General features: G+C 43.2%; 1 protein-coding gene across 8 annotated transcripts in view; it reads left to right on the top strand.

Moving 5' to 3' along the window:
- Positions 1-26,533, top strand: part of SMARCD3 (SWI/SNF related, matrix associated, actin dependent regulator of chromatin, subfamily d, member 3) — a 111,232-nt gene that overhangs the window by 64,156 nt on the left and 20,543 nt on the right. For 7 of the 8 annotated variants that reach the window (XM_037384199.1, XM_037384198.1, XM_037384197.1 and 4 more), the window contains 4 exons: positions 7,859-7,981; positions 20,032-20,154; positions 21,940-22,035; positions 22,520-22,621. In XM_037384199.1, the coding sequence (XP_037240096.1) occupies positions 7,859-7,981; positions 20,032-20,154; positions 21,940-22,035; positions 22,520-22,621 (444 nt within the window). The remainder of the gene's footprint in view (positions 1-7,858; positions 7,982-20,031; positions 20,155-21,939; positions 22,036-22,519; positions 22,622-26,533) is intronic. The other variant, XM_037384203.1, reaches the window with a different exon arrangement.

Genomic DNA, 26,533 nt, shown 5'->3' with positions numbered 1-26,533 from the left:
TCACTTGGCCAAGACGAAAACTGGATCTTTGTCCTGTTGCTTTTTTTCAGTTTTCTTGGACAACACATGGCCAGTATTTGCTTTTTATTTGTGTGTCCCAGTGAATTCCTCGATGTTCTTGTGAAGGACTGTATCCCTAAGGACCACTTGAAAGTCTAAAATACCTGTTCTCCTTTATTTTTTCCATTATTTATGATGTCTTTAAGGAGTGGATGTGACATAATTTTCTTGCAGAAGTCTTTTGATATTTAGAATACATTTGGAATTCACATGATACTTTTAAGTGCTATTCCAGCCACAGCAGTAATTAGCTTGGAATGGACACATTAGATCAGTTTTGACATAATGTGTATCTTTCTCTACAGCCCCAGAGACCAAAGCAGAGTTGTTTCTTTGGCATACCTGAGAGAGTTTAGTCTAGATTTAAATGTCCATGACTCTGTGTTTCATGACGTTCTGCTTAAAACGTTGTTGGGAAATCAGAGTCCATCTCTCCAAATCTTCATGATCTTACTGGTATTTTCCAACCTAAACGATTCTATGATTCTAAACCTTGCTTGTGTTTTGTAGTTGTACATAGCAGGCTCATCTGTCCTGGTTCCGTGTTTCTTCTCTGCTTTAAGTCAAAATATGACTTAACTCTTTGGTTTTCTTCCCATAACTCTATGACTATAAACAGGTAACTATTTTCTCACATGAAACTCTTGTTTTCTTTGCTAATATTTATTTGCTGATGAGAAAGCCAAAATAAAGATAACAATCTAAATAAATTTACAAAGGCACCATTCCCCAATACAGTTGCATTATTAGGATGATGATGGTTATGATGGAGTTGGGGCTAAGTGAGGAATAGGACTAGGAGTTAATGGGATGTCAAAGTAAGAAGAGAGGGGGAAAGTTTTTTGATTAGAACAATTAGATTTTTTTGAGGGTGAGGAAGTGAAGACTGAAGTTTCTGCCTCCTGTGCTAAGGATTGCTGAACTAGATTGCTGTCTGCTGCAGGTGCAGGGAGGGAGGGGAGAATGCACTTCTGTTGTTTAAACACTATTTTTCTTGGGTCTTCTCTCTGCCTGACAGCTGCCAAGTCCCGTTAGGGTTCACTCAGAGCCTGCCCTTTTCTTGGTGACAGGCAGACAGCAAAATATAAATTCAGAGTTGGGGAATCTTTCTTCCCTGGAAGGTTTTCCTGCTCTCTAGATGAGGAAGGACCTTTTTGTTCCCTGTTTGGGCTTCTCTTGAGCATTCTGTTAACTTTTACATTATTTGAGGAGATCCTTGTGCCTCTACCTGAGTGAAGACATCTGAGCACTTTGATGCTTCCTACAGCCATGGGCAGCTTTGTAAAAATTAAATCTTGTTCAACAAGCTTGCCTTTTTCTGAAGAGATCATGGGATTCTTTGATAATGTAAATCGTGTTGGTACTGTTGGATTTCTTCAAAACCATTTTATCTGTTATCAATGACATCTCAATTAAAACTTTTATAGTATAAGTAAGCATATTGATTACCTTAAATTAAAAAGTCCCTCACTGTCCGTCTGGAGACGTATCGGTGACTGGGTCATTTCTAGTGGGACCAGAAAGATCAGTTCTTGGCCCAGCGCAGTGTAGCTTTTCTTTTTTCAATTTCCTGCATAATATGTGAAAATTAATGGTAAAATTTATGGAACAGTAAATAAATGCAGGGAGGACAGTTATCACTACAAAGTGTTATCTGAATCACCCAATAAAGTGGTCATAACACAGCAAAATTAGTTTTTCTGCAAGTAAGTGCAATACATCTCTAACTCAGGAATCTGGTGGTACCAGAGTCTGTCTTGGACAGCAGTGATACAGACATGCTTGAAGCAGATGAAGTTGGCAGAGCACAAGCAACAGTTCATTCTTAGTTCTGTCTGTCTCATACTTTCTTACATAATATTTGTTAAGACCAGGAGGAGCTGGTACATGTCCTGTATAGTGTAGGCCAGACAACTTCAACCTATTACTTTTGTGTTGAATTCAGCACAGGCATAGGGATTATGGTACTCCTGTTTCCATCTCCTACTAGCAGTGTACCTCAAGGCTTCTGTTTCACCGGAACAACCACCAGTCACCTCTTTACTTAGTGTAATATTACTTCTGCTTCATAGATAGTGACTGTCCTTCTCAAATCATCTAGTAGATAACTGAATTACTGTACACTCGGAGCATTTGTTTCCTGTATCTACTTGTTCTGAAGATTGATGCTGCTATTTCGCAGCATTGTTTAATGATAAGATAAATGTTGCTTTCAACTGTAAATACAGAAGCAGAAATGTAATGGGCACATATCAAACCTAGCATTAACTCCCTGTGACAATGCAAATAACTTTTCAAGTTTTACTAGTTTGACTTTATACCACCGGACCTTACAAGTGGCTTAAAGTTAGCATGCCTTCTACACCAGGTACTCTAGCCATTTTTACAGAAACCTGCAGCTGATCATTATCAGTGTTTTGAGCAGAATCTGCTACTCTCAGGTGTGAAATAGTAGCCTCAAACATGAAGGAAGGCCACTTCTTCCAGAACTGTTCTTCTCCAGCCATGCTGTTGACCAAGCAAAAGATTTCTGTCTCGCAGCCTTTCCTCTCCCATAACCTTAGATACTTAATCTGTCACAATACTACTGTTAATCTATTTTGAATCAAGGATTTCAAGAGGCGGATTATCCCCGACTTGTTTGTCATTACCAAACAGACAAACATATTAGCCATTCCTGTTGGCTAGGGCCAAGTCTGAAGTAAGGAAAAGGACAAGGATGAACTATAGACCGTAATGTCTTGTTTTCAGAGGTGTCAAGGTTAGTTAGCTGGTGTTCTCGAAGGGTGAGTGTCATTACTAGGTTACATCTGGTTGTATAAAGGAAGTTTGCTTGAGTAGCTCAGCTTTATGGAGAGTCCCTATTGATGTATGGCTACTCTGTTCTAATTTACTTTTGGTCAGTGTCCTCCACAATATTTGATTTGGAGATATCCTTAAATATGATTAGAGGATATTAGACAGACTGCCCCTTCTATTGGTTCCTCCTGAAGAATTGTAAGCCTTGTTTACATATGTACTCATAATTTCAATATATTCTTGTACATTTTACTTGCAACATGTGTAGTACATATAACATGTATTCACAGTTGCATAGAATAAAATAACGATTAACTGTAATTTAGTCTCTGTAATGTCTAGGCTGAAAGTGATCTCTTAGTCCTTAAGCACACAAAGGATTCACTGAATATCTGGCAAAACAATGACTTGGTAGACAACTGTTTAGGCCCCGGTAACCAGAAAGTAAGCTTGGGTTCTGAATACCTCCAACCAGGGGTGGATGTTGCACAGCATCTTTTGGCAGCCTGTTCCAGTGTTTTGATACCATCATGGTTTTAAAGCCAACCAACCAAACAAGCAAAATGGCTCCTTATACCAAGTTGGTTGCCCACATCGCAGTGAGCTCGTGTTGCCCTCCCACGCTGCTGCTGTGCACCTCCAAGGGGAGGCCGGCTCCGTCCTTCCCTCGCCGCCCCACGGGGCGGTTGCACTCCCCAGAAAGACCTCCCTTTCCTCTTCTCAAGGCTGAACAAACCCAGCTCCTGCAGCTTCTCCAAGCAGGCGTGTGCTCCAGCCCTGCCATGTCCTGGCTGTCCTCTCTGGCCCTTCTGCTGAGCGTCACCTCTGGGTGGCCGGTGCCCACAAGTCCAGGTGCACGTTCACCAGTGCAGCGTGGCCAGGAACAGCCTCCTTCGTGGACTCGACAGCAGTGCTTGTGCTAGCAGCCCCTTCTGCAGCTGGCTCACCTTGCAGCCCGCCCTCCCTTTGCTGTCCATGAGGGCCCCCGGGTCCTCTCCTGCCAAACTGCCTCCGCCACCTGACACCCGCTGGTCCTGCCACACAGCGCCGCTCTGCCCAGCAGCAGCGCTTGGTATTTGCCTTTGCTGAGCTTCATAGGGCTGAGCTGCCGCAGCCTGGCAGGCCCCTGCACAGCCATGCTCCCCTGCCTCGGGCACTGGCAGAGGCACCCAGGTGGCCCGCAGACGGGCTTGCTGGCAGAAACGGGGTGAGGACAGCGCCCAGTACCTCAGCCTCCTCCCTGGCTTTTGACACGAGCGGCAGAACCAGACCCTGGCCTGGCTTTTCCTCTGCGTGCCTTCTGCTGCTGGGCTGCTTGCAGGCGGCTTTCCCATTGCCCGGCACATGCATCCCTAGGTTCAATCCCAGCTGAGCTCAGACCTCCCTAATTTCTCACCTGTGTGCTCGGGCACCGCTACGCTGCTCCCGCTAGCTGACCACTCTGCTCACGCCTCCCTGTGCTCCCTCCTTGCCTTGAGGCCAGTCAGGAATTCACTGCTTGACCCTGCCGGCCTCCTGCCAGGCCCACCCAGCTTTCCGTGCATTGATCCGGTCATTCCCCTTTGCTTTGGAGAGGTTGTCCTTGGAGTTCAGCCAACCTCCCTGAGCCCCTTTGTCCCCCGGGGATCCCCGCTGTCCTGTAGGATCCTTCCAGGCAGATCCCTGAACAAGCCCAAACCTCCCCTCTGGAAGCCCAGGCCTTGCTTGCTTCTCTCGGGACTGCAAACTCTGCCTCCTCATGGGTGCTGCAGCCAGGGCTGCCCTGAACCTTCACATCCCCAACCAGTTCTTCCTTCTTTGTGAGTAACAGGACAGCAGAGCACCTCCCCTTGCTGGCTTGTCCATCACCCATGTCAAGAACCTGTCATCAGTCCAATGCAGGAATCTCCTGCAGTGGCTGTGGCCAGTGCTCCTGCCCTCACAGTGGATGACTAAAATTGCATGATTTATTAATAAACTCTTCTTGCTAATTTATACAATTTTGAAACATTTGAATTTTCACAAGGGGGAAGAAAACCAAACCAGCCTCTAGAAACACACCATCCTCTTTATGTTAACGATAATCTATTCCATTTATCCTTATAGTTCTAAGATAAGTTTGTACATACATGCTTCAAGGCATCAGATGATGAGATGCTACTTCTAGGAGTTTTTTGTAGTTTCTAGAAATAGATAAAGGCCAGGAAGTAGAATTCATGTCCTGAAATACCTGTTACACAATTATAGTTAGTACTTTTGTAGAAGAAGAGAGGGCAGTTGTGTGGAGCTGTGAACCCTTCAGTTAGGGCAAGCCATACAAGAAGGAATTATTAGACAGGCTGCACAGATCCTTATCACACAAACACCACATTAACTGGGGTTCAGTTATTTGTGGCAAAAACTGAAAAAAATAATTATGTGCTACTGGCTGGAGTGTCAGAGAACCTTGGAGTGTAAGAGTACCTTTATCTTTCTGAGCTTAGGTGTACCAGAAAGAAAAAGAAAATTATTCCTCGTGATATCATACTGCTGGGTCCCCCTTTCAGTTTTTCTTGAGGGGAAATTGGGAAAGTGTATGAAACTGAAACATTGTCTTGGCTTCAGAAGGTTATTGCAGTAGTAAGGTGAGAAAGCAAAAGATTGTAAGAGCAGCCAAACTGGCCTGAGTGGAACTTTGATGTAGCCTGGTATGCCATCTTCACAGTGACCGTAACACATACCTAGAGAAGAGTACAGACACAGGCAAGTATGATTCTTCTTCCCAGTACTCTCCCAACCTGCAGCTGTTTGCAGTTCAAGGAATTTTGTTCAGTGCAGTAGTATCTTTGTTAGCTGATTTTAGAGTTTATGCCTTCTTAACATCTTATGACGCTTAACATCCAGTTTCATTATAGGAATGGAATAGGAAATACCCTTTCACTTTCATGTGGTGAAAGATGTAAAAGCATGGAATATAAATATTTATTGAAGATTATTGCTGCTTCTACGAACTACAGAAATTTCATTAGATCCTGGGTCCAGTACACAGTGGACCAGTTGGAAAGGTTGTATTCCAGCTGTAGTGTGTGCTTCATCTTGAGGGCTGTGTAGGCCAGCTCCCTGCTTCATGGTGTGCCGAGGAGTTCATGAACTGACCATGGTGGAACATGGAGTTAAAAGACTGAAACTATGTTCTGGGTGCAGAATTTTAATTGACTGCATGATTAATTTCCTCTGTGGAAGGAACTGAAGATTCTTTTCTCCTGTGTGGGACAGGACAAAAGCTTTTGGGGTATTTTGTTGAGTCTGAAGATTTGTATTCACTGTGGGGAAGAAGCATTACCTAGCTGCCTCGATTCTGCAAGCTGTCTGGCAACTCCTTGATGTTTCCAGGGCAATGCTTGCTCTTCGTGCTTTGCTCCTGAAAACTTTCATGTTCTTTTATTATTCTGCTGATACTAAGACTTTGTGAAAGAATGCAAGCAGTTAAAAACATAGTGGTTCAGTTAAAGCTGAACAGTTTTGGCTCCACGGTTTTCGCTTCTCCAAAGCATCAGTCCTGCTGTAAATAGAGCAAGTCTTCTAGCGTCTTGAAACAAACAAATAAGGTTGAAAGAGACATTTATTTGGTAGTCTCGATCAGTCTAAATACAGAAGAGAGAAAGTGTTCTGCTTCAGGTTTGAAAAGAAAAATATAAGAAAGGGATGATAAAAAAACTCTGAAATATGTGAGTAGTATGGAGGAGGTGCATGTGGAATGCCTGCCCACTGCTGCTCCAGCTATGCCAGAAGGTGGCATCAAATGAAGCTCACAGAGGGCAGGTTCAGAATGAGCAGAAGGAGGTACTTCTTCACACACCGCCTGCTGAGATTCTGCAACACTGTTGTAGGTACTAAAAGGCAACAACTTTCAAGTGCTGTCAGAGACACAATACTAGGATAGATGACTGTTGGGATGACCTCATACAATAGCTCTTCTGTCCTTGCACAGCATAATGAAGAGGTGTGTACGCCTGGTGTCTCTCATGTAGGTGTTTGTGTCTTATGCCAAATTAAAATGGTAGACTTCTGATTCTAAAGCAAAATGGGAATACCAGCTGGCTTTTAATTCCTATAGAAAAGAAGTATTCTAACAGTTAAATATTTTAGTTATATAGGTGAAACCTAGAGTGAACATCATAGAAATAGACCAGGCAGTCACGTAGATTTATTTTAATTACTTAGAACTGTAAGTAATTTATTGTGTGATTTGCCTGCATGAGTTACTGCCAATTAAGAACTGACTTTTTTGTGTAAGGGTATACTTGCCCGTTTCTAAGCTCAGATTGTTAGGTCTTCCTCCTAACCTGCTTTGTAGCACCTCACGGCTAACGTCTCTGGAAGAGGGAAAATAAAGAGGGGGTTTGTTAATAGAACTAAGGTAGTTTAGCTAATGTATGAAAATACCAATAAAAGTTGGCAAGACTGTAAGTTGGCGCCTCGTAGCTGGTCACGTCAAAACTTTGTGATGTGAAGGTGAGTTCCACCTCAGCCAGAAAGATGTGTGGACAAAGGCTGGCTTCCTAAATGGCAGTTTTTACTTCAGATGGGTAACACTTGTTTCTCAAAAGTCAAGATGAACCCCCACCCCACCCCCACCCCCTTTATTTTTAGTCTAGAGACATGCAGCATGTTTGTAGGGCAAATTTGATGCACTTGGATTGCCAAGGGCAGTGGCTCCCAGGCTGCTTGTAGTTAAGCCTGACTTGGAAGCAAGCAGCCCTGGTGTGGGTCCAGCTGGGAACTTCCAGGGTTTGTTAGCATTAGTCCTGTGCTCTGGCTTTCCAGTCACAGGCTTGTGCCCTGCCACTGAGACCTGCCCCACCAGCTGGAAGCTGCTGTCTTGGGGATAGCCCCTCAGCGCATGTCTGCCCGAGGGCTGGGGAGGGGATAGCCCCTCAGGGCATGTCTGCCCGAGGGCTGAGCAGGCGGCAGTGTTACTGCTCTGGAACACGGGAGGTGCTTGTTTCCAGTGCTTGGATATTCCTTGCTTCCTTCTCAGATCCGGGAGCTGGTTCCTGAGTCGCAGGCCTACATGGATCTGTTGGCCTTTGAACGCAAACTAGACCAGACCATAATGCGGAAGCGTGTGGATATTCAGGAAGCACTGAAGAGGCCAATGAAGGTATGTCATGAAAAAATTGTGGTTTGAGTTAGGGGGGAAAGAAATGATCCTTGTATGAAATGGTAGAGTGATCTTTGCAGCAAATGTCATGTTAAGAGAGCTATTTTGAAACAAGTCAGACAAAGATCCTAAGAATAAGCAGCTGGGGAGCAGCATGCATGGAAAAGTGGTGGAAAAGATTCTGTGGATTCTACCAGTTCTAGCTTCTGAAAGCCTTTAATAAGGGGAATAACAGCTTTTGGATAAGTAAACACTGGTTTTGGAATTTTGCATTGGAATGATTACAAAGAGGAAATGAAGAGACTAGGGGGCTATGCTGAAGAGATTAATTCAGTCAAAAGCCAAACTTGTGGAATAACACAATGTATAATGGGAGGAATTACTTACAGAAAAATCGTTAAAAGATCCTGCAGAAATGTACACATTTACATAGTCTGTAAAAAGATGATTCATATAAGAAAAGAATGGATGACATTTTCTGCAAATTGTATTAGATCAAGTCTAGCACTTTGCTGTTCATAATATCCTACTGAAATGATCTTTTTCTAAATTTTCTGAGTCTATTCAACTGAAGCATGAAAAAGTTTAGGTGGGAGGGAACTGTGGAAGTCATCTAGTTCAACCTCCTGCTCAAAACAGGGTTGTCAAGGCCTTGCCTTGTTGAATTTTGAAAGTCTCTAAGAATGGAGGTTTCAAAGCCACTTTAGGCAGTCTGTTCCAGTGTTTGGCCACTCTTGTTGTGAAGAATTATTTTTCGTGTCTTAAATTTCAGTTCTTGTGACTGTATTGAATGCTCATACTCATTCATGTAGTAAATCCTGTAGTATGAAGAGTTTGTAGCTATATGTCTACTGTGAAGTAAAGCTATCATTCTTGTCTGTACCACAGTAATGGGAATCAGCCCAACTAAGATTGAGGTTCCATTCTGTTTGTCACTGTACAGGTATCTGCATAAGATGTGGGAGGCTGTTACCTCTAATGTTTTTCCAGGCGATACATAGGAAAAGGAGGTGGGGGGGGGCGTGGAAATGGAAGAAATGAAATTCCTCTAACATACATATTTTATAGATAGAAACTGAAGTGTGGATGGTTTAAATTACAAGTTTGTAGTCAAAAAGTGTTGTATATACTAGATTGGACTCTCAGAAGGAATAATTTGGCTTAACTTCTTAATATGGGTAGAATACCATTGTTTTAAACCAGCTAGGAACTTGGCCATGTTTGAAAGTAATTGAAGACTTAGACTTGCATTCATAAATCTGCAGGAAGCTGTTTATTCTGTGGCAAATTCTTTACCTGAGGAATTGGCCAGTACGTGAGGTCGCAGCTCTGAGCTGTACAGTGGGGATATTCAAGGCCTGTAAAGGGGAAGGGTATAGGAGGCACAACACTAAAGAAACTGCAGACAGAAAATTCTGTTTCCATCTAGGGCTCAGCAAATACATTTTAACTGTCAGTTACTCAGCTAGCTAACATCTAAAGAATGATCAGACAGATGTTTTTCAAATTCATGTCTAGACTTAGCATGTAGCAGCTGTGAAATTCAAGACCTGTCAAAACACAGCTAAGCCTAGACAAATTTGTGTTGTTCTGATGTTAAGTATTTTAATTTTATTATAGCTGGAGCATTGGTAACAGCAATAAAAGTTATCTCTGCATTTCCATCTTTTATCAAAGCTCTTGTAATTTGTAAATATTTGCCTTAAAACAGTGGTTCCCAAACTGGGTTTGTAATCCTCAGAAAGCTTTAAATTTGTGTGAGGTCTGTGCTGATGTGTAGGTAATATGCAGGACTGCTCAGCATTATCAGTTGTAATTGCAGTTATCATATTGCTCACAGTGATTGAGTTGTAGCTAGAAAGAGTCTTTGGGAACCACAGACATATGGTCTGGTGTTGCTCAGGCTGGTTTTTTATGTCTGAAGACTAATTATTCTTGAGAAATTTTAGGGGGAAATGTTTCAAGTACTTTAGGTTGTGGGCAGTGCATAAAATATGCTGGGCCTGTTGATCCTGCTTGGATCTTCTGTGAACAGTTGCACTGTTGAAACAGACGACAGCTGTGGGATTGCTTGGAAAGCAAGGAGACCTTGGGGCTGCGAGGCTGGTTGAATGCGGGGAAATGGCCTTCACCACCTGCTGGCTCACTTTGCCACTGTCAGCAGCCCTGCTCAGCTGCCAGCTTTTCCAGTCTAGGTCCTGCCTTGTCTTTTTCCTGCCTGTTGGGCACTAGTGTGTTCTCTACTCCTCTTCTGTCAGTTCTATGTTCTTGGGCTACAACCATTGCAAGATTTTTAGAATTCCATGTCCACAGAGTGGCATTTGCTGCATGACTCATTGCCAGAGTCCTTGCACAGACATTATGGAAGACCCACCTGCTCATGTGCTCAGAATTCCAGAAAGGACTTTTTAGGAGGGATTCAGGCAGACAAGGGCAGTTTGAGTGCAGTGTGGCTAAAGGTACAGATATAGCAAGCTCTGTGGCCTGAAGGAAACAGAAGCCATATGGCTCAACTGCAGACGAGTAGAGTCATTAAAGAAGAATGCATTACTGAAAATCCGGACAGCTAGGGCCATGGTGGACTTCGGGAGTGGGATTTGTTCAGCTGAGTATAGCATCTATGTCATATTTATTTATAAGTAAGCTCATCACTCTAGGTTCCCTTTAGAGTTGAGGGATTTATTTAGTGTAGGCAATGGAGTTCAGGGTTCTTCTCATACAGAAGTGGACATTTAGAAGAATATAGATAAATCATGCCATAAAAGGTGCCTATTTCTCTCCACTGTCTAAGCCTGAGATAACTATAGTCAGTTGTGGACATAAACATGGTTTTAAGACTGAGATTATTTTCATCCCAAGGTTTGAATCAGGGGTCACCTGGCTGAAAGAAGGTCATCTAGTGACCCATCTGACAAGCAAGGCTTTGACTCCAAGCCCTGGCACCACAGACAGTAGTTTGGTTTCACCCAAATCAGACACTATGGTCCAGGGACTGTCACTTTTTCACAGTGAACTAGTGTGGGACATTGAGTTCGCTAGACCTGTGTGTAGTTGCAGTTCCTCAGACTAAATTATTTACTCCCAGGTTCTCCATTTTTAGGTTAAAAAAGAGTAGTAGCATCTGAATACAATCATGATGTCTTTCTGCTGGGTATTGTAAATTGAGATTCATTCCCTGCTTTCAGGTTTTAAGATGACTGAGGAATTGCTGTTGGGTTGTTGGCAGAAGGGAATGTAAATTTCTTCTGGAACACTAAGGTTTCTACCTGATCCTCTGCCCTCTCAGGCATGACTGGGGGTTTTTGCCCGGTATGCCTTGCGTCCGCAGCACCTCGTAACTGAGCTCTGCAGTACTGCTATTCTAAGAGACTCTCATCTTTTCCATGTATTTGTTCTGAACCTTGAATATTCACAGGGTATTCTTAGGGGCAGAAGAACGAACAATTTGTGTAGATTTTTGTGTCATACTATGAACCCTGCTGTCATTGAGCTCCTGGAGTCAAACCTGCACTCACTTCAACCAATAAATGCAGTAGGTATCATTTACCCCAACTTGAGCAAAGCATGTTGTTCATTCTTCGTGGGATGTTACAGAGAAAGAGGTGGAGATTACTCAAGAAAATTTAAGGTGACTGAGAGCAGTGGCAGCTCTGTCACTTTTTAGCTTTTGTAGATTCCCCTCTGCATTTTGAGGTCTGTGGCCCATGGGCAGCGTGCTTCCTTTTCTGTGATTATCATGCTGGTCTTGGTGCTGGCTGGGATTAGTTGGAGGGATTTCTGCTATACAATAGTTTCCAGCTGATTTGACATCATTAAAGGTGCGGTTTGTTATTTTCGTAATAACAATCTTATATTTAATATGATGTGACTGAGAGAAAATATCTTTGGACAGGTCAGTAGCTTGAATTCCCTGTAGCAACAGAGAAGTTCTAGTGTTCCTGCAGAAGACCCTAGTGACATCTCATCTGGTTGTTAAAGCTGGAATAGTGTCATCGGTGCTCAAAATGAACAGTTCAAACTAGAATGATCATGTGAAAAAAGAACTTCTAGAACAATCTAGGGAAAGGAAAGGACATTTGTGAATGTTGCTTGGCTGTTATGTGTGAACACAAAAATAATTCAGAGGGACTGGCAGTGGCTTCCTTTTAGCTAGAGAGGAAGAAAAATATTGATATTTAGGTTGAAGGACAATGCTGGCACAAGAATGAATGGGGAGAAGGTGACTGAATAAATGTTATGCTTGAAATTAGAATTGTCAGAGAAGCAAAATTCCTCCAAATCAAGGAGGAGAAAAAAAGATTTCATTTTGAAATTGTATCTTCATGGGTTCTGAAAAGCATTACATGATACGGACCTGTGATCTGGACTTACGTTGCTGCCAGCTCAGTGACCCTGGGGCCCATCGGTGTACTCCATCAAGCACTACAGTGGTTTTGAGAAGGTATTTTAAAGCTCTTCAGGGGAAATGTCTGCACAAGCCATTTAAAGTAGAAATATGTTGAAGGCAAAAGAGAACTTATGGCAATTTCAATTTAAACAAAACAATTTATTGAAGGAATTTTATCAGGAATTTTCTCATCTTTAATCATCAACCATAAAATTTACAAAATTAAGAAAAGCCAAATAGCTTACAGTTTCCCTAGTGTGAGGAGATCAGTCTGGCAACAGATACATGCTCCAGTTAGTATGCAGTTATATATTGGGAGAGTTGAGTCATGGCTTGTGGTTGCCTTACCATCCTTAGCCTTAACGTGTGTATTGATCTGCAGCTACCCAGTCTTTGAGGGTCATCTCAGAGTCAGTGGGCTTTAGGTGAGCCCACCTCCTTTTGGACAGTCCTGAACTTGGCCCTAGGAGTTGCCAGGTTGTCTTCTCTGGACTGATCTGGCAGTTCTTACACATTATTATTGAGAGGACTGAGTTGCTAATGGGACCACACCAACATGTGTTACAGCATTCCCAGCTGGCTTGCTGCCTGGATAGTTACTCACTGTCAGGGGCTGTGCCTGCAGCCTTACCGTACTACACACTGCTTTTAACTGGTTAGGACTGAATCAAGCCACTGGGCAGCAAGTTCCTTGGCCTCAACACAAACAGGCAAAGTACATGTGCATTCTTCAGCCATCACAAACTAGCTTAACTGTTTGATGAGAACGTGACTATATCTTGGCTAATCACCCTCCCTCTCCCACATGCAGTGGCAACAGGAGTTATGAGGCTGGTGTGGATCTGTGTCCTTACTAACAGTGACCAGTAACAGGATCACAGATTGATTGAGGTTGGAAGGGACCTTTGGAGGGCATCTTGCCCAATGGCCCTACTCAAGCAGGGCCACCTAGAGCTCGGTGTCCAGGACCATGTCCAGATGGTTTTTGAGTATCTCCAAGGTGGGAGATGCCACAGCCTCTCTGGGTAATTTGTTCTGGTGCTAAATACTTCATAGGAAGGTGCCAGAAACCCTTCCAACTGTAGGTGACTGTACACCTAAATTCCAGTAATTGGAGATCAGTTTATATTAAGACAGAAAGGTCTGACATCTCTTAAAATTCTCATCTATTGATACGACAATATTCCTGGGATCTGTACATAATACAGCCACTCCAACCGCTTCCCTGTTTTTTTGCTGGTTTTGTTTGTTTGTTTGGGTTTTTTTAAAGAGTTCTTGGTTTTGGTCCGACAGGTGGTGGTTCAAAAAGAGACCAGTTAATACTGATTAATGTCCATGTTTATTGCTGCTAGAGTAAGATATCAGAGATGTAATACATTTTTCATTATGTCAGGTCTTCTAAGTCAGTGCTGAATGTCCTTTAAAAAGAACTGCCCTGTTTGATGAGTGATTAGTCTGTGCTGCACAGGAAATTGAACAGGACAATAAAGTCTCTTTTGGCTTAAAAACCTGTAAGTTCTAAATCTGTGTTCTGTGACAGTGAGTTCCGTGGGTTAACATGTTGTTCATGATGCTTCGTGTAGCATACATGACATACTTCCATTGATCAGGTTTGAATTTATGGTCTTGTGGCATAATTTTGTGTATTCTGCTTCGTGGATGGTGAGATAAGGAAAATACAAATACCTAATCTCCTTCTTTAGATCAGCCCATATTTTAAGTACGTCTTTCAGGTTTTCAATGTTCTCTTTTCTTAGGTAAAAATATTGAGTCCTCCCTATCACTGTATAGAAAGAATTTTTCAGTGCTCCCAGCTATTCATGTAACCTGTCAATATACACCTCCCAATCCTCTTCCCGAGACAGTATAGTCTGCCAAATAAACTGATTTTATGGAGTATTGTGCATACTATTCTCCATTTTATTCCTCTATAAGATTTGTTTGTCTTTTTTTTGAGATGTCTTTTTTTAGAAGTTTTTATAGAACTGTATACAGGTGTATTTCATGAGTTGGTGCAATTTTGAACTCACTAAATATTGAGTAGTTTCTTTTAGTGTTCATGATACTTGTATATTCTACCAAGTCACTGATTTTCCTGCTTTGGGTTGGCCATTTCTAAGTTCTTGTCCATCTTTTTGTTGTCATGAGTTACCTAACTGATTTTGTTTCTTTTACAAATTTTGACAAAATCTACCACTACTCTGAGTGAGTGATACCTCTATATTCCAGTTCTGATATGGACACTCTCTGTTTAATTTGATGCTTTTATAATGGTCAGACTTGAACACTTGTTAATGGTCATTGTTCTTTGTCTCCTGGTTTCTAGGCTCCATGCTACTTTATCTTCCACTGTTCTTTTTGCTTCCTAAAAAGTTTTTCTGAGACCATGAAACAGTTACTGTGTATGCAAAGACAGAAGCAGATTTTAATCTTTCCTGTGCTTTTTATGCTGTGTTGAGGTACACAGAAATCCATCCTTAAGATGCACACAGAGAGCTCTTAACACAATATTAGTCATAGGATTAGCAGCCAGATTTCCTTGGTTCAGTCAGCAACAGACTGTCTGCTGATAACTTAGTTAATTTGTTTGAAATCCAGAGCACAACTTCCCTGGAGGGGTCCTGGAGGTATTGTGTCCTGCCTGAGAGTTCACTGAAGGAAACTAACTTCAGCAGTCGATGGAGGTGTGTCTTGGGGATATCACGCAGATCGTCATTATCTTTAGATGCTTAGTTTCCGAGTTGACTTCTTAGGGGTTTAATGCTAATGGAAACTGAAAAAAAAAATGCAGCACTATAAAGCAGAGGTAGTTTTCTGAAGAATTTGATGGATTTCCAGCTTTTCACCCATTTACTTCAACTTAAAGCTGTATTGATTTGTGTGAAGATGACATTGAAGAACTTAGGGAAAAAGCTGTAGTTCTGCTGCTCCAGCATTCCTGTCAGCCTCCTGTTTAAATCTGTTTCATTCCACATGAACTCTCCTGCCAATTGTGCTGCTGTTGTAGCTGAGACCTTTGCAGCAGTTCATCGCTGACATGACCAGTTTTCTGTCACATATGCTTCTTTTTTCCTTTTCTTTTTCTCAAGAAGAAATTGTAAGTGTAATTCAGTGCTTTTTGGGGAAGGCTTTTCTTTTTAATATGACTGCTATGTCGTGTTCATTGTGCTGAAGACAATCTTACACTTAAGAGAATAAGCAGATTAAGCATTTATTGATTTTTGGACAAGAGGTTATTTGATTCACAACGTTGATCAAGTCTCTGTGAAGTTCCGCCCTGCTGAGCTTTGTCTTTGTGGGTAGTAGAGTTCCAGTGTCTGAAGAGATGAAATGTGATGCCTTCTTCTTGCCCTGGAGCTGCAGTTTTTCCCTTTATTTTTTGCTCTAAGCTACTGAGGATCATACCAGTAGAAAACAAGGCCACAGGTTCTGGTGGCTTGCTTTTCTGTTCTCTGAGAAGCCACCATACAAACAGGAGAATAGATTTTAGATCAGTGCTACAATATGCATTGCTAAGAAATTTGCAGAATCTATTGAAGGGCAGTGGCTTCTTGCCCAAGTATATTGCACTGCTGTATTTAATCTGCAAAATAACCAAGTTGCACATAACTGGTGTTGTTACCATTTCCTGCCTGGATGAGATGGAGTTCAACTGGGAGATGGAAGAATACCTCACTCTCAGAGCCTTCTGGGTATAAACTTGGCATTATTGTGAAACCCAGGAGTACTGATAAGTGAACTGAGTGCAGTGATTTTGGGTGGGTGTCTTCAGCCAAGGAGACTTTATGGACTGTGTAGTGGCTATAAAACCCCAGCCAGCACCATTTTGGTGCTCTTCTTCCTTGAGCTCAATATTTTCTCTGTATCATCTCCAAGGTGATGTTTTCCAAGGCTGGACATCCTTACGATAACAATATAGCTGTGAGTGTGAAGTTGTTACTGGGTGGATCCCTTCAGGAGAGATTCAGATGATACTCTTGGATCTCTGCCAGGATCTTACTTCGTCAGGTGAGCTGGTAGTGACTCACAGCTGCCAGGAGAAAAGTCATTGTGGTCCAAAGAAAACGTGCATTTGTAGAGCTATGGTTCAGATGTGTTGCTGGAGATTACTACACATATTTTCTTTACATGCCACTGCTCAGAGTGTGTGTTGCCACTGTTGGTGCTAAGTGTACGTAGGGCAAGTTACAGTGCGCTTGTCTAGTTCCTGGAACTGGAAGGTGAGATAGTCCGCCTCCCAGAATGTCTTGAGCAGAGCTGTTCCCAAGGGTGCAGTGGTGCTGGTTAACACTAGGCATGTGTAAGGAAGAGGTGGTAGTGGGAGTTCTGGGAAGGACAGAAAGAAGGAAAAAATGGAGCAGCAACTCATAAGGGAGCAAATAGGAAGTTGGCATCTTGGCAGCAGCTTCAGAAAGGTAGTTGTGGAGGTTTCAGTGTTTCTGGATCAGTACGGCACTGTACAGAGGACTTGTTTGGCTGTTCAGGCAGTGTTCATGGCCAAATACCTTTTTCACTGTTTTTTAGACTGCCTACCAGAACATCTTTGGCAGATCCAGATGCAGTCTGCAGGCCAGGACTAGAGTTACTGCAATTGGGACGGCTGGCACCTGAAAGGAAGGCTTGTCACATCCTAAGGTGCTTTTGGCCTGGTAGAGCCCTCAGAGGGAGGGGGAGGTTGTGCCAGCTGGAGTGCAGGGCAGGGCAGTCAGCAAGGCAACAAGAACAAAAGACTGCCTTGTTGAGTTAAAAGCTGGAAGAAAAAGCAGAGATTTGGAGTCTCCTGAGAGAAGGCAATAGCACAAACACAGTTGGATCTTAAGGAATAAATAGAGAGGATTCTCTGTTTTTCCCCAGAAATGACCCTACAGAGTTTTCTGCAACCCCGGAAATCACAGAGTTGCTGGAATAAGAGCAAGGCTGAAGAAATGAACCATTTTCAAGGACATGTGAGCAGAGAAAATTTGGTTTACAAAACCTTTTTTTAATTTGTTTTTCATTTTATTTATTCCATTTTACCTGACAAATGTGAGTTTTCCTTCTTTATGTTCCCTTATTCTGCTTTGTGTTCTAATAAAAAGATTTTAATTAGATTTAAAGCCCATTTGGTGTTGGGGTCCTCTTGCAGCTGTGCAGTTGCCCTGTTTGACTGATTTCCTGATGAGTCAGAAGGAAGGATCATCCTGTGGTTGCATTTGGGAGATGATCACTGCCTTAATAGAGCTGCAGATTTGCAGTACCTTTTGGGCCAAAATTTGAAGACCACCCCCACGGTGCACATTACACATTTTGCTTGTTGGATAGAACGTCTTTGCTTAGCAGAGACTAAAGGCTCAGCATTCCACAGAATGTACAGGTTGTCAGTAGTGTCTGTAATGTGTTGGAGTCAAAGGCTAAATGGTTTTTGATCTAAAATCAAGATATGTAGAAAGTAGGACAAAAGATAACTTTAGAGATAGCCGTTACTTAGGATTTTTTATTCGTACTTATTCCAAGTTTCTTTCTGATGACAGTGTGGAAAAAGTGGGCTGATTTATAGAGGTTACAGTGAGGAAAGGATTAAATTTGAGAAAGAGAATTTGTTGTGTAGAAGAAAACACCATAAACAGAAGAGAGAGATGTGGGCGAAACGAACAAATGATATGCAGACTCTGACTTTGGCGCAGGGAAAGTGTAAGGAACCCAGCAGGAGACCAGTTCTGAAAATGTAAGCTGCATCTGGCTTGTGCATGTCTTGAAAGAAGAATTGTAAGGGGTTAGCAAAGGGAAACAGTGCAAAGTGTCACAGAGAGGTATTTTGTATTTCATAGTGGAGTTAGGTGTTGTGACTACTTGGCATTGGGTGGACTGTACAAGGCAGCTCGAGCCTGAAAGCTAGGAGAAAGGAAGACATCTAAAATATTCAGATTTGAATAAGGATGTTATTGCAGAGGACGACCTTAGTGATGAAATGTCAAACCAGAGGAAACGGACACAGTTCTATCTGGTTATGGGGAGATAGGAGGAGAGGTGTTTCCAGGGTATGAGGGAGAATGGAGAGAATGTCTTTGGAAATCGAAAGAAGAGGGAAATGGAATCAGTGATACAAACCTGAAATATCAGTAGAGTACCTAGGAGGAACTGTTAGGAAAAAAGCTGCTTATGTATATAGATACAGTTTTGCAAATAATCCAGGTGGGGATAAAATTTAGAAACTGTGCGTAAAATGTGCAAGTTAATTTGGTTGTGAATTAAGAAATGTGAAGTCCTTCACAAGGCCTCCACACTAAATAAGGATTCTAGGGCATTAAAAAAAAAAACATTTTATGTAATGAAAGAGCACTTTAGCAACAGAAATCCTGTAGGAAAGGATGGGAAAAGAGTATGGATTTCCAGGAATATTTTTCTACCTATCTGACTGTTCTCATGTGTGTCAATCTGTCATTTTCTGGACTCGTGGCACTTCTGAAAATCCTGTTCTGTCAGTGCATGCTATTGACACTCCATTTCCATCAAACCTTTCTGTCACTGTCTTCTCTGGATTTGGCAAAATGTAGTCATTTTCTTGCTCCTCTTCAGCCATACATCTCTACCTCCCACATTTCTCTATGCTATATTAGATTTTTAGTTTCCTGACCTGATGTATATGATTTTCTGCTCTCCTATAAGTGTGTCTGTGTGAGTGTGAAAGCTTTACAAGACTACTCCTTTCTTACATTGTATGAAGGTTGTTTTAACTGCATTAATTTGACAACTGTAGCCTTTTCATCATTATATTATAAGCAGATATTTGAGATTAGAGTCCCAAAGACATTTTTGGCAATATCTTTTCTGGAACCCATGTATCAGAGCTGATGGCCAGGTTTTCCACATGGTGCACAGAGAAGGGCACTGGGAATTAATACAGCTGTAAGCCAGTACAGTGATGGGGAAGTCTTAGATAGCCTGTGAAAATGGCAACAGATAGGCATGATTGTATCTCTCTCAGACTTGAGCACCTGGGTTAGGGGTGAAGCACGGTGCCTTCCTCTGCTTGGGTTTCACAGCAAGTTGGACCCGCAACATGTCTGGTTAGGGTGAAAGGCAGTTAAAGAGGAGGGTTATGCAGCAGGGCTGTGCGTGTGTGTCTGTTTGGGGGTGTGTTTGTAGGTAGAGTTATTTCCAGGCTCTGCATGACAGTAGAATGAAGTTGGGCAGAGATGTGCCCGGCACATCATTTGCAGCATTAGCTGTATTGGTGACTGCCATTTACAAATCTGAACTGATGCAACTATGAAAGGCATTCATGTAGCAAGAGGTTTGTAGCTGAGTTTTAGCAATCTAGCTAGTATCTAGAACAGAAGGGCATCATATCATACTTTTCTTACAATGATTTCTCAAATACCTAATGCAGAAGTAGAGGATGTATGGCCTCATGGGCTTGCCCATGCAGCCTGCTGTTTTTCTCTGCTTACAGTGGATCTTTGCATGTTTGTATAGCCAATTGTTTTTGAAAGGAACTTTCAGGCTCAGCTCTTCAGTGTGTTCTCTTATACATAACCGTATCTTAAATTCTAGTATAACCTGGTGCAACTGTACTAAACATGCAGATTCTTTACTAAATGTGTAACTCTCACCTTTCCTGTGGCTTCTCAGGTCTTGGACTTAAACTGGACATGTACTTTTCTTTTCTCTATTTGTATAACAGCAAAAGCGGAAACTGAGGCTTTACATCTCCAACACATTTAATCCTGCAAAATCTGACGCTGATGACTCTGATGGCAGCATTGCTTCATGGGAGCTGCGAGTGGAGGGGAAGCTCCTGGATGATGTATGACTCACCTGTGCTTCACTGGGGCTGGCAAGAATCTAGAGATCGTGCTGTGGGGTGGTAGACTTCACTGGGGACATCAACTCAGACAAGATATCTCTGAATGGTAGCATTGGCTTGTTGGTGCTGGGAAGGCACCGCGTCTAGCCGGAGTGAGGGATCAGGCAGTAATGGGAATGTTGGGGAGGGGTGGGGAGGGCAGAAAGAAATGGAGCAGATTTAAGCACAGGACCAGTAGTACGAGGCAGAGAGAACAGGGCTGAGACAGTTGCCTTAAAAGATATGGCAGGGTTCAGGTCATGAGAGGTGTGATAAGTCAGGCCTTACAGCGCACATCGTATCTTGTGAAGAGTAGGATAACAAGGGGAAGGAAGGACAAGAGGATGTATGGATGGTCAGAGCAAGAATGGAAGAAAAGTGTTAGCAGAAACCTCAGTGATGGATTTAGCTTTCCTCAGGGAAGACTGGACTTTCGCAATAAAGGTGTCACCAATTTGAATAGACCTCACAAGCTAAGTATTTGATAGGATAAACAGATGGAGAACGTGCATGTATGGAGAGGGCAAGGCTTTCAAGGCACATCTCGCTGTCTGGAGATAACTGTACATGAATCAGAATCGTAATCTTGCTGGAGTATGAAGGGGCGACAAAGGACAACACTGAAAATTGAAGTTCAACAAATTCAGTTTAGGAATCAGAGTATATATTTTAAAAAGATTCTTTACTGGAACAAAATAGCTTCTCAATTACTGGCAAATTTTAAATCAAAGGACGGTGACTTTCTAAAAGAAATTAAGAAGAAATTAATGGAAATCCTTTGGACTGCATTCTATGGAAAGTCAGATTATGTGATTATAGACACTTCCTAGTTTTTAACTTAGACAGTATGAGCTGTGTAGTAAAGAGCTGTTTACTGGAAATGGGAAAGCAAAATGTAAAAGGAAATACTATTGCTTAGAGTATGATTAATCTGTAAAATTTACCGTCATCTGATAAATCAGACCAAGAAATTAGCAGTCATCAAAAAACCAAAGCTGTTCAAATAAAAGGTATACAGTGGCCTTAGCATCCTAGAATGGTTTGGGTTGGAAGGGACCTTAAAGACCCCCCAGTCCCACCCCTGCCACGCGCAGGGCCCCCTTCCCCCAGCCCCGGTGGCTCCCAGCCCCGTCCAGCCTGGCCTTGGGCACTGCCAGGGCTGGGGCACCCACAGCTGCTCTGGGCAGCCCGTGCTGGCGCCTCGCCGCCCTCACAGGGAAGGATTTCTCCCTCAGCTCTGATCTCCATCTGCCCTCTCTCAGCGCAAAGCCGTTCCCCCTTGTCCTGGCGCTGCAGGCCCTTGGGAAAAGCCCCTCCCCAGCTTCCTCGCCGGCCCCTTTGGCTGCTGGAAGGTGCTCCAGGGTCTCCAGGAGCCTTCCCTTCTCCGGGCTGAACAGCCCCAGCGCTCCCAGCCCGGCTGCGCAGCAGAGGGGCTCCAGCCCTCTGGCCATCTCCGTGGCCTCCTCTGGTCCCGCTCCAACAGGTGTCATTCACATTAGAAGCCAGTCCTTTCCAATAACTTAAGAGAGTCATAGAAATCTTCACTTAAGTGTGCAGTTTTCCACCACTGATGAGATTTTTGCATCTTACCCTGCATTTGTCAGAGGGAAGACTCAATTAGATTGATCACATTTGTGGTCTGTGTAGGAATTAATGTTCAAGAGAAAGAGAAAACCTGAGGAGGAAGCATGGAACACAAGCTAATATATGCAGCCTTAAACATTTATATTTCTTCTGATTGTACAGCTCAGCAAACAGAAACGGAAGTTTTCGTCTTTTTTTAAGAGTTTGGTTATTGAACTGGACAAAGATCTTTATGGACCTGACAACCATCTTGTGGAGGTAAGAAGGTTGTGCACCCTTTGCATACAAACCTGGCAGTAGCACAGATAAATGGCTATGTGCCTGCTGTCTACCTTGTTTGTCACCTTGCATTCATTATCTCATTTAAGGTATTTTCAAAGTTTTCAAAATTCCATTATTTTTTACTAAGAGAATCTATGTAGTCTAAAAACATAAACGTGGTAGTGATACTGCACACCTTAGGACAGAATGTATGAAATAGTGAAATATGTTCCAATTTTTTCCTAACAAGTAAAGCACACTAATAGCAGAGGAGACTGTGCACTAAAGCTGAATCGTAAAGGCAGAGCAAGAAATTATTTGGGGGGGCATTTGTTGTGGGTTTTTTTGTGAAATGGCAAGATCTGTGGAAGGCTTGTACTTGTCTTACTCTCTTGCATGGCGCACTGTGCTTTTGTGCATGATGCACCTCTGTGGACATCAGCGAAAAAAAGACTGACCATCTTGCTTCTTCCTTTGGCAGTGGCACAGAACTCCCACAACCCAGGAAACAGATGGCTTCCAGGTAAAAAGACCTGGCGATGTCAGCGTGCGGTGCACATTACTCCTCATGCTGGACTACCAGGTCAGTGCACTGCTTTTGACATGGAAAATGCAGCCATTGGGAGGATGTGCAACAGAGCAAATTCATCCTGTCACATACATCAAAAAACAATATACTTGGACTCAGAATGTCACATAGTCCATTGAGGTTAGAATAATACCAAACTGACAGATTATTTAAAATTTGAAGGGGACGCATCAAGTTTCTGTTATAGTCTAACACAATTATTTTTCTTGGCACTATGATAATTAGTATTTTTATTGCCTGCCTGCAGAAAGAATATGCATTTCCACCTCAGGCTTCTTAGAGAATAGTCAGATAAGTCACACGCGGGTGATGTGTGCGGTCCTGTACAGAAATTCAAAGGAGTGGCTTTTGCTAGTGGTACCTGAACTAGCTGTGTAGCTGTAGCAGCCTTCTTTTCAGAGCAGACTACACAGCTTTCTTGGTTTGTTAAGTTTTGGTTACACTGTCACCCTAATCTGGCACGAGACAACATTGCCCTGCAAGGGTTAGACTTGCCGTTACTCTTAGGCCTTGTTAGGCATTCCTGCTTTACCTCTTTTGTCATTATTAGTTGTATTGTACTAGCACTATTTGTGGGCTGGACACAAACCAGTCAGGGAACTGATCCATTTGAAAGCTAACAAAACATACTTCCAAATCAGTTCCCTGATCCCGGTCACAGGAAACAAACAAAAAAACCAACCAGTAGGCAAAATTAGGATATTTTGCCTTTGGACAGAATATAAAAGAGGTTAGTGGGCACAGTTTCAAACTGTCTTATGCTGTTGTAAGGCTAAGCACCTGAAGAGCAGCACAAAGAAATGCCAGCCACTCCAGGCAGTAAGTCAGCTTTACTGGGGGCCCAACTTCAACGCCTCTATGCAAACACGTAGCATGGGGAATGAACAGGAGGAGTTAGAGACGTGTGCACACCTACAGGGCTGTGGTCTTACTGGCATCGCTGAGATGCGGTGGAATGGCTTCTATGACTAGAATCTTGGGATGGAAGGGTACAGGCTCTTTAGGAAGGACAAGCAGGGGAGACGAGGAGGGGGTGTTGCCTTCTATGTCAATGACCAGCTGTCTATGACCAGCTGAAGTGCATAGAGCTCTGCCTGAGGATGGATGAGGAGCCTACCGAGAGCTTATGGGTCAGGATTAAAGGGAGGGCAGGGACAGGTGACAGTATAGTGGGGGTCTACTACAGACTGCCCAACCAGGAAGACCGAGCAGATGAGGCCATCTGTAGACAGATAGGAGCAGCTCCATGTTCACAAGCCCTGATCCTCATGGGGGACTTCAACCACCCTGATATCTGTTGGAGGGACAACACAGCAGGGCACAGGCAATCCAGGAAGTTCCTGGAGTGCATTGGCAGTAGCTTCCTCCTCCAAGTGATAGAGGAGCCAATGAGGAGAGGTGCCATACTGGACCTTGTTTCCAGCAACAGGGAGAGTGCGAAGCTCAAGAGGAGTCTTGGCTGCAGTGACCATAAAATGGTGGAGGTCATGATCCTTGGGGCAGTGAGGAAGGCTCACAACAAGCTTGCTACCATGGACTTCAGGAGAGCAGACCTTGGCTTCTTCAGGGATCTGCTTGGTAGAGTATCATGGGATAAGACCCTGGAGGGAAGAGGGACCCAAGAAAGCTGGTTGATGTTCAAGGATCCGCCTCCTCCAAGCTCAGGAGCCATGTGCCCCAACAAACAGGAAGACCAACCAAAATTCCAGGAGGCTGCATGGATGAACAAGGAGCTCTCAGACAAACTCGAAACACAAAAAGAAAGCCTACAGGGGGTGGAAGCAAAGACAGTAGCCTGAAAGGAATACAGAGAAGTTCTCTGAGCAGCCAGGGACCAGGTTAGGAAAGCTGAAGGCCTGATAGAATTAAACCTGGCCACGGACATCAAGGGCAACAAGAAAAGCTTCCATAGGTAGGTGAGTGATATAAGGAAGACTGGGGAAAATGGGAGCCCTCTCCAAAAGGAAATGGGAAACCTGGTTACCTGGGACATGGAGAAGGCTGAGGTACTCAACAACTCAACTCAGTCTTCAACATCAAGTGCTCTGTTCACACCACCCCAGTCATGGAAGGCAAAGGCAGGGGCTGGGAGAGTGAATCACCGCCCGCTGTAGGAGAAGATCAGGTTTGAGACCATCTAAGGAACCTGAAAGTGCACAAGTCCATGGGACCTGATGAGATGCATCTGTGGGTCCTGAGGGAACTGGTGGATGAAGCGGCCAAGCCACTATCCATCATATCTGAGAAGTCGTGGCAGTCTGGTAAAGTTCCCGCTGACTGGAAAAGGGGAAACGTAACCCGCATTTTGAAAAAGGGAAATAAGGAAGACCTGGGAAACTACAGGCCAGTCAGTCCCACCTCTGTGCCCAGCAAGATCATGGAACAGATCCTCCTGGGAGCTACGCCAAGGCACATGGAAAAGGAGTTGATTGTGACAGCCAGCTCAGCTTCTCTAAGGGCAAGTCATGCCTGACAAATTTGGTGGCCTTCTATGACGGGATTACACCGTTGGTGGAGGAGGGAAGAGCAACTGACGTCACCTGCCTGGACTGGTTCAAAGCATTTGACACTCTCCACTGTCCCGCATGACATCCTTGTCTCTGGAGAGACACAGATTTGACAGATGGACCACTTGGTGGGTAAGGAATTGGCTGCATGATTGCACTCAAAGAGCTGTGGTCAATGGCCTGATGTCCAAGTGGAGATCCGTGACAAGTGGTGCTCCTCAGGGAACTGGCACCAGCACTGTTTAACATCTTTGTCAGTGACACAGACACTGGGATTGAGCACAAACTTCAGTGAGTTTGCCAACACCAAGCTGTGTGGTGTGGTCAACACACTGGAGGGAAGGGATGCCATCCAGAGGAACCTGGACAGGCTGGATGGGTGGGCCTGAGATACGTTTTGGTTGTATAGCTTTTAAGAACTCATTCTGTGCCCTCCTCTTTCCCCCTCTATGCAAACAGTATTTACCCGGGATAAAGACACTCTGTTTTACGTTAGCAGAGGTAAAAATTCATTAATTTTAAGGAGCATATGAGCTAACTGAAATGCTGATATAGCCAGTGAGTATCTTTAATGTTAGGACAGTGTTATGTTCATCATCATTATAAACTCATGCTTTAAAATAGATGTTCTTTTATCCTTAAGTTTTGATTAGTTACAAAAGTAGCTTTGGGTGACCTGGTACCCAACAAAGTAATCCTTGCCTAATAATGTGGCAAATATTGAACTTGAATATGGGTATACACTTGAAGAGGCACCGAATTCCATAGTATCCAAGGAATGTTTATTACTAGAGATGCAGAACAGGGTGGTTGAAGAGTTGTATCACAGAGGTCAGGAGAAGAAATATATTCTGTTGACTAGTTGTGGTTGGGTAAATTTTCTTGTATGCAGCATAATGGTGGGAACATAACTGAAAAACAGGGTTCCAAGGTACTTCGTTGAGCAGCTGAGCAGTTATTAGCAACAGCAGAAGCATCATCCTGACTTCATTCTCCCTATCTGTGGTTAACCTCCAGTAGCACAAAGTGAGGACCATTCTTTTTCTTCTCTCACTCCCTAAAGTCAAATGATGCATCAGTGTTGAAAAGGAAAATTCTTCCGAGTCTGCATGCAAGTTTTTATTATCTAAAACATATGATACAGATAGTCTGTGTGTATAGCACATGTAGAGTGTCCCTCTTTCTTTTTAAGCCCTTGTTGTGGTTTAACCCCAGATGGCAATTAAGTGCCACACACCCATTTATTTCCTCACTTCCCCTTCACCCAGAGGGGTGGGGAGGAGAATTGGAAAGGAGTGTAAAACTCAAGGGTTGAGATGTATTTCAATTATTAAATTGTTTTTAAAATCCTAAACAAAACAATAGTAATGATAACAATAACAATTATAATGAAAAGCAG

Source organism: Falco rusticolus, chromosome 4, assembly GCF_015220075.1.
Source record: "Falco rusticolus isolate bFalRus1 chromosome 4, bFalRus1.pri, whole genome shotgun sequence".
Taxonomy (NCBI): domain Eukaryota; kingdom Metazoa; phylum Chordata; class Aves; order Falconiformes; family Falconidae; genus Falco; species Falco rusticolus.
The sequence above is the reverse complement of the archived record's forward strand: the minus strand, read 5'-3'. Positions and strand labels throughout refer to the sequence as shown.